The sequence below is a fragment of the Spermophilus citellus genome (assembly GCF_964194105.1).
Source record: "Spermophilus citellus genome assembly, chromosome: 8".
Taxonomy (NCBI): Eukaryota; Metazoa; Chordata; class Mammalia; order Rodentia; family Sciuridae; genus Spermophilus; species Spermophilus citellus.
The window spans coordinates 126,917,066-126,931,149 of record NC_138189.1 but is presented as its reverse complement, the minus strand read 5'-3'; the positions used below and the strand labels follow the sequence as shown (position 1 = coordinate 126,931,149).

Below are 14,084 nucleotides of genomic sequence, written 5' to 3'. Positions count from 1 at the left end.
ACATTACTGAGTATTATAAAGGCTATGGGCCGTGTGCTTGTTTTTTTTTTTTTTTTTTTTTTTGTAGCATTAGTACAATATCTTCAGCATGCCAGTTGCAATTGTTGCTGGGAATATGTAAAACTGATGATGAATAAGTTTTAAGACTCTGTCTTAATAGAAAATCTTCTGGCGCAATCCGTTGAAAATTTTTCTAAGTACCTTTACCTGATTCTAAACTCAACCTGAACCAAACATTGTAATTTTACCTGAGTTAACTAGTCTCTCCTCTGGGCCCTCCCTTGGGACATGTACACATTTCCCTCTCAACACAGAATTTTGGGATAATCTATCTGTTTGCAAGCTTTTCTCCTGTATTAGATTATGACTGGATTATGAGTTCTTTTTGAAAAGGCTCTAACCCCTGTATCTATCACCAGAGCCTAGCACAATTCCTTACTCTAGAATAAGATCAAAGGAAGGCAGATAACTGTATTGACCATCTAGAACAGCACCTGGCTTGTGGATAAGCTCTCAATGCATATTAATTGAATGAATGAGCCAGTGTCAATAATTGGTGCTCAGTAAACATGTGTTGAGCTAATAAATTAGTCTGTACTTGTGCAATTTGTTTCATAGGTGAAAACCATACTGTTCAATAATCCAGATGCAGCAACTGCATAAGGGGTTCATTACCTGGATTTGCTTTTTAAGGTAACCCTGCCCCCCAACTCAAGAATACTGAAAACCTGATAGAAAACAGCACTGAAAGTTAAAAGAAATGCTGCCAAATTATTATTTGATGAGAGAAAAGAGATTAAGAAATAGAAGGCACTTTTTGATAAAACTTATTATTTTTAATTCTGTACATTTCAGTATACTATTTGTGGATGTGGACTGTGCTTTTATCTTTTGTGCAGTTAGGAAACGTTACTCAAAAGCCTCTTATAAATTTGCTATAGTTTTCACATCTTATAATTTTTCTATTTAGGCCGATCTCCTATTTGGGGCATGTTAACTTTACTAATGGATCATGAATCATTTTAGGGAACTCAGAAACCTATTACTATGTAGGTCTTGTTACTTGCTTTCTTTTTGCATTCATGTTTTCATCTGCCTGCAAAAGAAATCTGATAGTTGAAAAAGTAATTAATAAAACAATCATGATTCTTTAAAAAATAAATGAGCCATCGTTATTTGAACCATCATGGAAAACAATAAAATAAAATAAAATAATCAAACAGTAACTTACCTGTGCTGCCTCGTCCATGTCTCACTGGATTGTACTCTCTGCCAAGATGGGAACAAGAGGTGTGAGGAGCAGTTGAAATGTCCACAGAGAGACATACATGGTAAGAGGCAGATGTTGGCATGATGCCAGAGCTGCTAACTCCTTCCAACATGATTGTTGGAGGTGGATCTAGCTTTAACTTGTTCTCCAGAGCTGAAGTTTTTGTATCCTGTTATGTAAGCACATATTGTTTGCCTTGATTGGAGAGAGAGAGCAGTCAGACAAGGACAGTTTCTTCCAAATGGTTTCTTTTTGCCCATTGCATGATTTTCCCCATTCTCATTCCTCATCCTTTCTACCACGCGGCCTGCGCAGTGGTTTCATTAATGAGGTTCTGGCATTAAGTTAGTTAGAAGAGATCAAAATAAAACACACAGACAGTACCTTATTTTACATTGCTAGGTCCGAGACGGTTCGCCTCCCTGTTTCCCTGCCTCCAGCCGCCCAGCAGGGCAGCGAGGATTACTCTGGGCTAGCAGGAGAGAGAGAGAGCGAACACGCCGGGGAGTAGCCTTTTATTTGGGGGGACAAGAGATTCAGGGGAGAATTCCATCCAATGAAGGTTGAGGGGGGGCTGTACTCCAAGGTCAGGGTCAGTGATTGGGTCTCCAGGGTCAGTGGTTACGCACACCCCCACATGGATGGGCTCTCTCATCAGGAAAGGGTCGGGATAACTCCGACACAGCCAGAGCGCCTCAGGCCCTTAACGGGAGTCACCCAATCACGTGTCAGAATGGCTCCCCACAATCCTTGATCAGGTGAATCCTTGATTTACTGTTCTCTTTCTTTTTTTTTTTTTTCCTTCAGTACTGGGGATTGAATTCAGGGGCACTCGACCCCTTAGCCACATCCCCAGCCCTATTTTGTATTTTATTTAGGGAGAGAGGATCTCACTGAGTTGTTTAGCACCTTGTTGCCGAGGCTGCCTTGGAACTTGTGATCCTCTTGCCTCAGCCTCCTGAGCCGCTGGAATTACAGGTGTGTGACACCATGCCCGACCTTTTCCCTTTCCTGTTTCTTTTTTTTTCTATCTTTTCCAGGATCTTTCATCTCCCCTTCCACAAGTTTAAAAAGAGTGTTGACCTTGATCCTTGGGCCCCTCCCCTTTCTAGTCTGCTCCATAGGGGCCCCATGGGAATAGAGTGTGTGGAATCAGATGAGAAGCAGAGTCAAATTGCAATGCAACTCAGGCCTGGGACCCCCCCAAACTGTAGCCTGGGTAGTGAATTAGTTAATTTTGGGTGCCAGATGAACTTGAAGTGCTCTAGAGACACGAGTATGAATATTTGTTTAGGAAGCTTTTAAACTAAATTTAAAAATGCCATCAAAGTGAAGGCTTCATATAACTTTTCAGTTACATAATTGTGGCTATCTTTAAAAATTTCCTTCACTCTTTTACATGAGCTCTGTAAGATGAAGTGCTGCTAAGTGCTTCCCCAGCACTTAGAACAGGGCCTGGCACATTGCTCAATAAATATTTGCTCAGTAAATATTTGTTGAATGGATGAGTGACATCATGCTTCTGTAATCCTCTCAGGTTGAATGGAAGGCAGAATTTGTCATCTGAGGGGCCTGAATTGCAACCCTGGCCCTACTTCTTATAAGCCTCTTATAATGCCTAACCTCTCTGGGCCTGTTACCTCATATGTCTAATAGAATATCTGCAAAGTCTTTATAGTAAAATGATAAAAAGGTTTTGGATGGACTCTGCTATGATCTGAGTGTTTATGTCCCTCCAAAATTCATGTTAAAATCTAATCCCCAATGACTGCTTCTTAAGAGGTGGAGCCCTGAGGATGTCACTAGGCCATAACAGCAGAGCCCTTGTAAATGGGATTAATGAATTTACAAAAGAGCCCAGAGGGAGCTGTTCACGCCCTTCCACATGTGAGGACAGTGAGAAAGCACCATCTCTGGAACAGAGCTCTCACCAAACACTGAATCCACTGGCAAATTGACCTTGAATTTCCCAGCTCCCAGAACAGGGAGAAATAAATTTCTGTTGTTTATAAATTATCCAGCCTAAAATATTTTGTTCTAGTAGCCCACATGGACTAAAACAAACCTTTTGTGGCTGTCTGTCCACTTCTCATCTTAATGCTAGTTTTTCACCATATTTTCCTTCATTCCTTCATTGTGGCTAGCCTTCTTTATGTGAGGGTCCAAGTTTAAGTAGAGAAGGAATTGCCTCTTTTTGCAGTGATCATTATTTTTCATTATAAAATCTTGGGAAATGAAAAACACAACTGTACAGCTCATGGGCCTAAAGTTTAGCGTAGCATTGTCAAGTAGCTGCAGCTGAACTGCTGAGAAGGGACAAAAGAAGCCTTCAAGTCTCTGCTTCCCACAGGGTCAGCAGTGGTGAAATGTGGGAGATGTGAGGCACAAGGTGGGAGGGTGGGGGGGACGTGGTGGGGGGAGACACTTGAGAAGCAGATAACTTCAAACAAACTGGACCCCCTGAGAAGAAATTGACCACTCATGCATAGCTCCCTCCCAGCCCCTTGTACTGAAAAGACAAGACGGGAGACAAAGAATAGGTAAAACAGGATGTAAAGTTTATATACAAGAATATAATGTTTATCTGAAATATTTACAGGGTTGGTTAAAGCAATATTTTTACAACTTTTTCAGGTCAACTACTATGTATATTACAGGTAAGCTACAATGGTTTAATTTGCAAAAATTAAGTAAAAAATGTTTTAAACACAGCTTAAAGTACTCAAGTCAATAATAAAATTTCTTTACTTTGCCCTTTATTTGAAGAGATCATGCTATGAAGAATGGTTAATGTGCTTTTTATAAATGGAAAGTCTGCAGCTGGAATGTGATACATGCAACCATCTGAAGTTCCCAATGAGGGTGTAAAATGACAAATGAATCCTTGTTAAGACTTAGATGCTGAGTCTCAGGCTGGAGCCCGGGAAGATGTTGAGATAACAGCCAGCTTTATCTCAACCAAGTGTGAACCACAAGTTTGGGCCACAGGGTAAAATGCAGCAGTTTGCATGCTACGGCAACATCTGTGGAAAAGATTGTTTCCCACCAAATAGCGGGAGACAAATCAGACCCAAGTCACAGTCGTACCTATTCAAAAACTAGCCTTGAATTGAACGGTTTTAAACCTTCATAAAAATATTCATAATTTTATTAGTCTGAACATTTCCACATGATCTGGGCGGGTTTTCCCTTATGTGAGAGCATCTATCCACTCCCAGGCCTCCCAGGGCCTGGTGACTCGGGAAGGCTGGGTATGCAACGTGCAAAAGGCAGCTGGGGTTGGAGCAGGGGCTGTGCTTGGGAGACAGGAAGTGACGTTCTAGAGCGGAAGTGGTCAGCTGGGATCTGGAGCTGACCAGTCAGGAGCCAAGGGGATGCCGGAACTAGCACTGCAGCTTGCGGATGCTGCGGGAGATGCGCTTGAACTCTCTCTGGCCCTTCTGCCACCGCTTCACCGAGGTGATCACCAGCTCCCCGCCCTGTTTCTGTCCCATGACGAGATAGGGCGCGTTGATGTCGTTCATCTCCTCACAGGTGCACTGCAAGCTGTCTTTGAGCCACAGCACAGATTTCTTCAGGTCCCTTTCGGACACACCGTTCAGCTTGTAAATGGTCTTGCTCTTGGTCTCCAGGATGATCTTGGTATCTCTGTTGATGTAGGTTATCTCCTTCACTTTTATTTTCAGCGCTGTGAGGATGAGAGGGAGCAGAAGGAATCACATCAGTTACCACGAGACCATACAGTATAGGCTGGGAACTTTGTGCACTCTGTCCAGTGGCATGTGTGTGTGACTTGGCCTGTGGCAGGAAAGAGGAGCTTCCTAGAACTAATAAGACTGTCAGGGGTTGCAGGTAGGGGGTTGGGAGCTGGGGGCAGCAGGTGGCTCCATTTCTAAAGCCTCAAAGCATTTGCCAGGCACTTTGTTTCAAATCAGCCACCCTTTCCGAATGCTTTCTCTTTGCAGGACTCAATTAACTTTTCTCCTGGTTTCCTTGCCCGCCCTTGTGTTTGTAAGTAGGTTGCATGTGGTTCCTGCTCGCCCCAACAAATGACTTCCCCTATTGGAAACTTCAGCATGAAAAGAAATGCCTGACTCTTAGGTGAAACGTGATCCTTCTGTGGCCGTAAACTTTAAACTCAATTTATTATGTCGGAGAGGTTTTTGGACAAACCTGTAAGGAAATTGTATCACACAATCATTGTTTTCTAAAGAACAGATTACAGGGAAGGAGAATTGATCTTGCAGCTGCATTTGATTTGGTAAAGTAACTAGGAGAAAAAATATGCAAGACGCTTTTTAAGAGCACAACATGTTTAGCCATAAAAGTGTTTTTCTGAAGACCTCATCCTCATATGCTCACATTTGTCTGTCCAAGGCCAAGGCATTTACAGATCATATATGTACTGTTTCCAAAATGTATATGTAGACTCATTAGAATGTTAAGACCTAACTAAGTGGTTTACTATAAAAGACACATTTTATAGTCATGAATAGTATGCCTTGGGAAAGAAAAATCCTACAAACATACATGCTGGATTTAAATTTCAAGACTCCACGAAGGCAGGAAAAGGATAAAACTTTAAGGTTGGAAGAGGTCATCCCATTAAGATCTCTTGTTATTACATGAAAAATCTGAAATCCAGAGACTTTAGTGACTGGCACCAGGTTACCCAATTAGATTGTGTCCCACCTTAGTCTAGTTCTCTTGAGGGAAGGTCAAATTTCCCATCCTGGTTAGAGAGCACTAATTTGCCCAACTCCAATGTGTCCTAAGACTCTTGGTGCCATTGATAGCTGTTCTGTATAGGGGACGTGCAAGTATGACTTCCTGACTTTGATGGGGTTTAATGCATTGTTTAAATTAGTAATAGAGGAAGAGTTTTCTTGAGTGTTTATAACTCTTTGAGGGTTTCTCTATCTTTTTTGAAAATCTCAGGGAATTCGACTGAGTATGACTTTCCAGACAATCAGAAATGAGAAGCTTAACCAGGATGAAATCAAGAATGCTGGATATGCCTCTGAAACAGCACTGAGAGTTCTCAGACTTTGCGAGACCAAAGTCATGGAAATATCACATGTGGTCTCTGTAAAGCAGGTAGGGCCCTGGAAAGCCCCACCATGAACTGATTACACATTATCCAGGAGCTGGTCTCTAGCACAGATGGAGTGTGTACAAGACTTCACCTGGCCAAATGAAACATTCTTGAGCTGGGAGATCAAAAACCAAATCATCACTTTTAACCAGGAGGAGATTTATTACTCCTTTTCCTGTAGCTATATAATAACCAACTTGGCAAACATGTATCATGGGAGAACATTAGGGGTTTCCTCTTTGCATTTTCAGCTGAGACCAGACATAGGGAATTAAAGCTCCAAAATACTGTTCCTGCCTTGGAAGATGTGACCAGGGATGTTGGAGGCAGACGTGATGATACCACCCTGCTCAATGATAAGCTAGCTATCTACATATAGATCAGAAGGCAGTTCTGAAGTAAGGAGGTGTTCCACATTTTCTCCATGTTTAAGGAGTGCAGAGGGGAAGTTTCTGCCTTCCCAGATGATTCAGGGTCAGTAAATCAGATGGCTATGCTTGATCCTTCTACCCATGACTCCACAAAGAGCAGAAGTAATATGGAATACTGCCTGTAAACTAAAGGTACATGATGCCCTTCCTGAAATTCCCCTTCATTATCCCTTAATGGGTCAAAAGGAGAGTGGAAAGATAGAAAACAAAGTTCAAGAGGTACCTGCATGTGTGATACCTTAAGTGTGAAGACATCCATGGTGTTTGAAAGGATTCCCCTAAGGAGACAGACTACAGAACCTGATAGGGGGATTTCTGTTAAGTTCAGTATGTGTAAACAAGCAAATATGTGTGTCCCCTCTACTCAACTGTTTTGGTTTTCCATGAAAGTCAGGAGAGTGATCTTACATGCAGTGCAAAGGACATAAGCTACCAGATGAAAATAATATTTCATAGAATTTTTAATATGTTTTACTAAAATGGTAGTTATCTCTCTTGCCTTTAATCAAGTCTTACAGCATGGAAACTTAGAACTGTGTTTTGGTAAGGCTCTGGTGGTTTGGGATTATCTGCTGCTAACATGCCTGGCCCCCAGAAAGTTTGCAATTTGTACATATTTGAATGCAGACATGAAATTCTGTTAGCCCTACCATTTGTGGCTCTTCCTGATGGGAAGGATTGGTTAAGACTTTGAACTACTTTCTTTCTCTCCTCTTCCTTAACAGGGGGAAGCCTTTTTAAAGGTGGGGCCATGGTTGTTCTGGGACCAGCCAAGGTTAAAACAAGGCTACTTCTGGAAGAGAGCTGGAGCTGATGAAGGACGGTGATTGGATTGTTTTCAGAGTCAGGGAGCTGGCTGGGCCCAAGGTTTTAGGGATAGCAAGGGAGGGAGAGTGGAAGTCTATGAAACGTGGGAGCTGGAATGATGTCCCTCAGTCTCAAGGATTTGTTGAATCAGTGTAAGTGCTAATACAGATCTGTTGAGCCCATTATTGATTGATAGAGCAAGGACTTTAGGACTTTACCTATTTACCAGTAACTTTAGGTTTCTGCCTAAATAAATACTTTTAAAGATACCAGTTACACTAACACAAAAGGTGTCAGCTCTTGGAATAGGATTACAGCCTTAGGAGTCGTCTGGGTGAAGTTCTTGGCCATTTCCAACTCGGATTTTGCACTGCTTCTGGGTCTAGCTGGGCTCCCCCCTCAGCTGGGAGGCCTGAGGACCTCAGAGGAGGCACTGGTGGAGTTCTTTGCAGAGGAAGCCTCCCACTTTCTTTCCTCTTCTAATACTCTTTTTAAGGGGAGTCACTTAGACTTCATGGAACTTGGGCAACGTATCACATATGTTTTTTATTGGCCTTAAGCACCATGTCATCGTGGCATCTTTCATGTATCTTGCTAAAGTAAATTTCTAAGCTTTCTTCTTCTCTGCCTTTCCCCCCTAACTATTTGCATAAAAGTGTGGCGAATGTGTCTAGACTTACTCATAAAAACTTTACAAAAATTTCTTTTAAAAAAGGAATTTAAGATGGTAATTGAGGATCATGCAACAGCCCATGTTAGGTATCTTCTCGTGAAGTCCTTCTTTTTAAATTTAAGGAACCTCTCCCCTATAAATAATTGATCAGTGCCTTGGATGTATTCATTAATGATAGAACATAAGAGGAACAAATCACTATGGGTCATAAGTAAAAGTATTTATCTTATCTGTGGCCAACTTAATGCCTCGAATCTTCTTTGCTGAGGATAATATTTGCATTCCAATTGATGGAACACATGTCAAGGGAAGAGAATATGGCTGGGATTATGTTTGTGGGCACAAAAAAAGTCAAAGTGAGTTGAAAAGTGTGCCACTGAATGTTGATGACTTGAGTCATTTTTTTATTTGATTACTGCTTAAGGAAACTGCATCTCACTCAAAAATGTAACTCCGTACATGATTGTGATATACCAAGGAAACTAAGAGCAACTTAAATGGCTTTAGGAAGCATGAGCTATGATTGTATTTCACCCAGTCTTTAGTAGCATCTTAATGGTTTGTACTTTCAGGTTTGGTAAATAAAACTTTTGAATGTGAAATCTGTTGGTGCTGGTGATGTATTACTTACCAAAATCATTTTTACAAAGAGTTTCCATGATGTCGTTGTCATCCTCACTTTTACTCTTGCAGGCTTCACATACCTTTGGAGCTAGAAGTGTGAAAAATAGTCTTTAGTAAGTTTGCTTTAAAAGGGAATAGCAGGTGGCATTTGTAAATAACCCAAAGGGCTTATCCAGGCCAGGGCAGCAATTGTCCTCCCTGCTTCTGCCTCCTCTATAAAAGTAGGATCACTCATTCCTAAGAAAGTCCCCTTTGCTCCTCATTTTTGGTTGGACAATATGAGAAATGCCCCATATGTTGATAAACAATAACTTCCAAATAAAAAGTTGTGGGCAGAGTGTGCAGGTGTGTGTAACTAGTTCACTTGGACAGGTGGCAACTTTTCAGCTTGTCCTCCCCATCTCTGGGACATATTTGGTCTAATAAAGTTATTCCCAAAGTCTTTCTAAGAAGAAAACACCCGAAATGTCAAAGGGACCCTTGAGAGTTTTGGAAAACGTGGTAACCATAAAATCAGTCCAAAGATCTTTCTCAGCTAGAGGACCCCAGGGTAGCTCATTCTAGTCAGCAGAGCTCAGCATCTCAGGAAGCCATGGCTTGGTATTTTGAAGCTTGTGCAGGAAGGGGTGGCTAGTGCTGTATTGTCAGAACAATCCACAAAAAAGGATCTTCCCTTACCCAAGCAAAACATGGGGGCTGTTTCCCCCCTGGGAATCACCTCTCTAATTATAACAGCTTGCTCTTACTGGTTCTGACTCACCTTGTGCTTTCTGATTTGTCTGTGCTTGAGTTAGGCAGCATTTATTTCATGGTTATCTATGAGGCTTCCTGGTACAGGTTCTTCTTGCCTTTCTTTGTTTAAAACTCCCCCAAAACAAACCTGTTTCTGAAGCTAGTCAAAGATGAGGCAGACCTGTATGTGGGGTCTGACCAAACCTAGGAATTTTGTGTTTGCATCATTATCAAAAAGTCTAGAAGGCTCTTCTAAAACAGTCTTGATTTCTTGAGAAAACATTCTCTTTCTCTCATTTACAAATATGCTAATGCTGTCTTTAAAGTTTAGGTGAAATTTAATCGTCACTAAGGTAGAATGGAATGTTCACAGAAAAAAACTTTAGGTGATAGATAATCAAAGAGTTATTTATCAAATCCACCCCCCCAAAAGTAAATTTTGAAGAGCACAAACTTATTTTGAAGTAGGAAAGTAACTTTTTTTTTTTTTTTTGAGAAACGTACAGTGTATAATGTTGGTACTGATTGATAGTGGGGAAAAACAAAACCAAACAAAACCCAAACCAACCCACAAGAAACTAACTCCCCTCACCCAACCTGAATGAAATATTTCCAATTAGGAGCTCTCAGAATGTATATAAAATGTTACTAACCTGTATTGGTTAGTCTATGGTATATGTTGGACAAATGTTTGAAAAATGCCAAACATTTGCAATAAATTAGAAATCTAACCAATAAGATGATTGCAAACTCATGGTGCCTGCCAGGAAAGATTGCTAAACAACTTTGCATTTTCTTTAACTAATGATGTCTGTAGGAAAACAATTAGACTGAAAGGGAGACACTGCTGAAGTCCTGAAAGGGATTAGGAAGCCCCCTTTCTATCCCAGGGGGACCTAAATCAGCCCAGACACATTGTATACGTTTTCCTTTCAGGAAGAATATCAAGAGCCCATGAGGTTTTCATTGCTTTGATGGTTTTTGCCCAGGAACTCCCCCTCTGTTTTCTAAAAACTTGGGAAACTCGTTTGCATGATTTTCTCCAGTTAATTAAAACCACTCCTAAGATAAAAGCTGATAGTGATAGAAAGATGATTCCTGGAGACTCCTTTTATGCCCTCTTTCTCAAACACCTGGGCAATTAAAACGAAATATTCAATTTCCAGTCAGTCCTGGTTTTCTCTCCCAAACCTAAACTGGCAAAGGACAAAAGGTAGCTTAAAAGGTCAACCGTTTGTACATCTTTGTAATCCTGGCTGTATGGGAAATGATGCTGAGACTAGCACACTGCCCAGAGGTAAGAACGTGAGAATTAAGGGATGGTCAAGGAACCCTGGCTCCCCACCAACCAACTCCTCCACACAAGCCCACTTCGAACGCTCTCAGAAGGACGCCGTAGTGCTAGCATCTTCAGCAAGAATTGTGTATAAAGAAAAGTTGCTTTTGTTGTTCTTTGTTTTCTTTCTTTTTCTGGCATAATTCGGGGGTGGGGATGTCTCAAATTCGATAGTCTTCTTGCATCATAGGAGAGCAAGGAGGGCGTCTGCCCTTCGCAGGACTGGCACCCTCAGCGTGACAAATCCGGATGCCAGAAGGGGGCTGCGGGATCCCACGGGAGGGTCTTAGCTTAGCCGCGAGGGGGACGAATTAAGAGGGAAGGCTTACCTTCCTCAGTGGCCGGCAGGAGGTGGTCGCTGCTAGCGAGGGGAATGCAGAGGTCGTTGTCTTGGGGGAAACGATCGCACTCGAGCATGTCGGGCCAGGGGAAGCCGAAGGCGGACATCACTGGAGCGCAGCGATCCTTCACCTGCACACAGAGTGAGTGGCACGGCTGGATGGTCTCGTCTAGGTCGTCGAGGCAGACAGGGGCGAAAAGGGAGCACAGGAACTTTTTGGTGTCCGGGTGGCACTGCTTCATGACCAGTGGGATCCAGGCGCCCGCCTGCTCCAGCACCTCCTTCATGGTCTCATGGCCCAGCAGGTTGGGCAACCGCATGTTCTGGTACTCGATGCCGTGGCACAGCTGCAGGTTGGCCGGGATGGGTTTGCAATTGCTGCGCTTGTAGGAGAAGTCGGGCTGGCCGAAGAGGAAGAGCCCGCGCGCCGAGCCAAGGCAGCAGTGCGAGGCGAGGACAAGCAGCAGCAGCGAACCTGGTCCCTGTGGCATGGTGGGCGCGCGACCCCCGCGGGGCGGAGAGAGCCGAGCCGGGGAAGCGCGAGGCAACCGGAGCTCGAGCTCGTCCCGGGTCCGCTGGTTCCGTTAGGCGCGGTTCGTGGGCTTGGAAAACCCGCGCCGGTGGTCCGAGCGCGCGAAGCCGGGAACTGGAAAGACCGCTCCGGCGAGGCGCTGCAAACTCGCGCGCAGCTCCGGGGGGTTCCGACCCGGGGGAGCAGAGTGAGCCGCTGCTGGGGCACAGCCAGAGTTTTCTTGGCCTTTTTTATGCAAATCTGGAGGTGGGGGGGCAAGGGAGGAGCCAGTGGAGAGTAATCTGAGGAGGGCTGGTCACTATTTTCTTGGTCTGGTTTTCGGTTGAGAATGGCCCTCGTGAGCTCGCTGGAAGTAAATTCTGGCTGTGCCCCATCCCCAGATGCTGCTGCTGCTTTAAACAACAAACAGACAAGCCTGGCTGCGTCCCGCAGGGAGCCAGCGAGGCTCGGGCTGCGGAAGTTGGGGACAAGCACCTCGCAAAGCGAGCGGCTTCGCAGCCAGGTTCAGGCCTGAACCTACTCCACCGTTCTAGCGGCCCTGGCCCTTGTGCATGGTGTCACAGCCCTCAGTTTTTGTTCTTTCTGCGGCATCGCGCCGCGAAACGGAGTCCTAGGGAGTCACCAACCACCAGCCTTCAGGCTCTGTGTGCCCCGGGACCTGAGCCCCAGGCCGCCTCGGCGAATTTCATTTGTTACCAAAACTCCAGCTAAAGTTCAGCAGAGTGGTCCATGTGGCGTGTTTCCCTCTGCTCCTAGAAAAACCATTAGAATTAAAAAGTAAGCAAAGCTTTACATGGAAAACGAAATAACAATAAGTACTGGAGTGTTTTGTTGGGGCGTTTAAATGATCTTGCCATTGTAGAAGTGCCTCGCATCTCATCAGCATCACACAAAATTGCCCACCATTTCTCCTTTTCGGAAGCGAGATTTTCTTCATTTAAGTAAACGGGATGAGTCCCATAAGGGTCCTAGCACAGACCGGCCCTTACAGCAGGGGGCTCAGGAGAGCCGCAACTTGGGGGTTTCCTGAACACCATCGGGGAAGAATTTCTGCCCAGCACGAGAGACTGGCAGATTGGGAAGAGCAAAGAGTCCTGCCAAGAGGCGGGGAAGGGTTAAACGCGACCTTGGCAGCATTGGTTTACTCTCTTTACACGCACAGGGTGTACCAAGCTGGGTAGAGGTGAACAAACTCTGCTCACGTGGTTCTGGGGATTTAGAGTCTTTGGGGACTGCAAACCGTAAGTTCACAGCTGCAAACTGGGTACTGGGTGCCAGGCAAGGAAAGTGCGTGCGTGTGTGTGTGTGTGTGTGTGTGTGTGTCTCCCCTCCCCCTCGTCGCTCCCAATCCCCCCACCCCCGCCGGGGAAGCGGCTTTCACCTCCCGGGGCTCCTCTTGCTCCTCCTCCCTCACTGTGTGAAGGTGCACGTCCCAAAGAGACCGTCCCCAGAGAGCGAGCTTCTTTCATGTGTAAGATGGGCGCATTGTTATTACTTTCCGGCCACTGAGAACCGTCCACAGGCTCAGACCTGCCCTATATCCTCCTTCCGGGGCATGCTTTGGCCTTGGAGACTCCCCCAGGCTCTGTAGTCGGACACGCTTTGTGGTCCAGCAGCTTCGAGGAGGGGGTTAAGAAGTGGCGAAAGCACATTCAGAATCATCTCTTATTTATTTCTGGCGGTAAACACATTTGGAAAAGCGCCAAGCGGTGGGAGCGCACCTTTCGAATTCGGAGAATCAGGACCGTTAAAAGCTCAGCTTTGATCCCTCTGCAGTGACACGGTTGCTCAGCCCGGGAAAGGCCCAGGGTGGCAGTAAACAGCCGCTCTGCCCCCGACTTTGTCTTAGGCCTCTTGGTTTCTAACTTAAGCACGGAGAGCCTTAAAACCCGCCTCCCCAAACACACACTACTTTGAAAACCCCGTAGGAAACGCAAGACATCGAATCAAACAGCTGCTCGGTGCCTGAGCTCGGAGAGATGCTAGGACTTCGGCGGGGGTCGGGGAGGGGTGGGAGCCTTCCCGCCTCGGACGCCCCCGTCCCCAACGCGCTCCTCTGGGGTACCCTCTGCTCCGCAGAGACCCTTGTTGGGGGCTCTAGAAGTCCGAAGACGGTCGGGCTGGTTTGAGCCAGGCTCTGTGGCACACCCGGGAGGTGTGTGTGAGCGCGGGTGTGCGGGGGGGCAGAGGGTGGGGCAGACCACGCGCCCGAGCGGCCCGAGCGGCCCGAGGCATTGTTTCGGG

The 14,084-nt window shown here is 45.0% G+C and overlaps 1 protein-coding gene across 1 annotated transcript; it reads right to left on the bottom strand.

The window, feature by feature from the left end:
* Positions 1-3,833: 3,833 nt before the first annotated feature.
* SFRP2 (secreted frizzled related protein 2) lies at positions 3,834-12,275 on the bottom strand. Its single transcript, XM_081304697.1, has 3 exons — positions 11,298-12,275; positions 8,908-8,988; positions 3,834-4,958 (listed from the first exon to the last, which is right to left on the bottom strand). The coding sequence occupies exons 1-3, from the start codon at positions 11,797-11,799 to the stop codon at positions 4,654-4,656; spliced, it is 888 nt and encodes a 295-aa protein (XP_081160823.1). The 5' UTR covers positions 11,800-12,275; the 3' UTR covers positions 3,834-4,653.
* Between the last annotated feature and the right edge of the window lie 1,809 nt (positions 12,276-14,084).

Bases quoted from the DNA above. Each gene is read 5' to 3' on its own strand.
- SFRP2 (XM_081304697.1), bottom strand. From the start codon at position 11,799: ATGCCACAGGGACCAGGTTCGCTGCTGCTGCTTGTCCTCGCCTCGCAC. The intron at 8,989-11,297 runs GTAAGCCTTCCC...TCACACTTCTAG, and splicing joins CCTGCCGGCCACTGAGGAAG to CTCCAAAGGTATGTGAAGCC. The intron at 4,959-8,907 runs GTAAGTAATACA...TCATCCTCACAG, and splicing joins TCTTTGTAAAAATGATTTTG to CGCTGAAAATAAAAGTGAAG.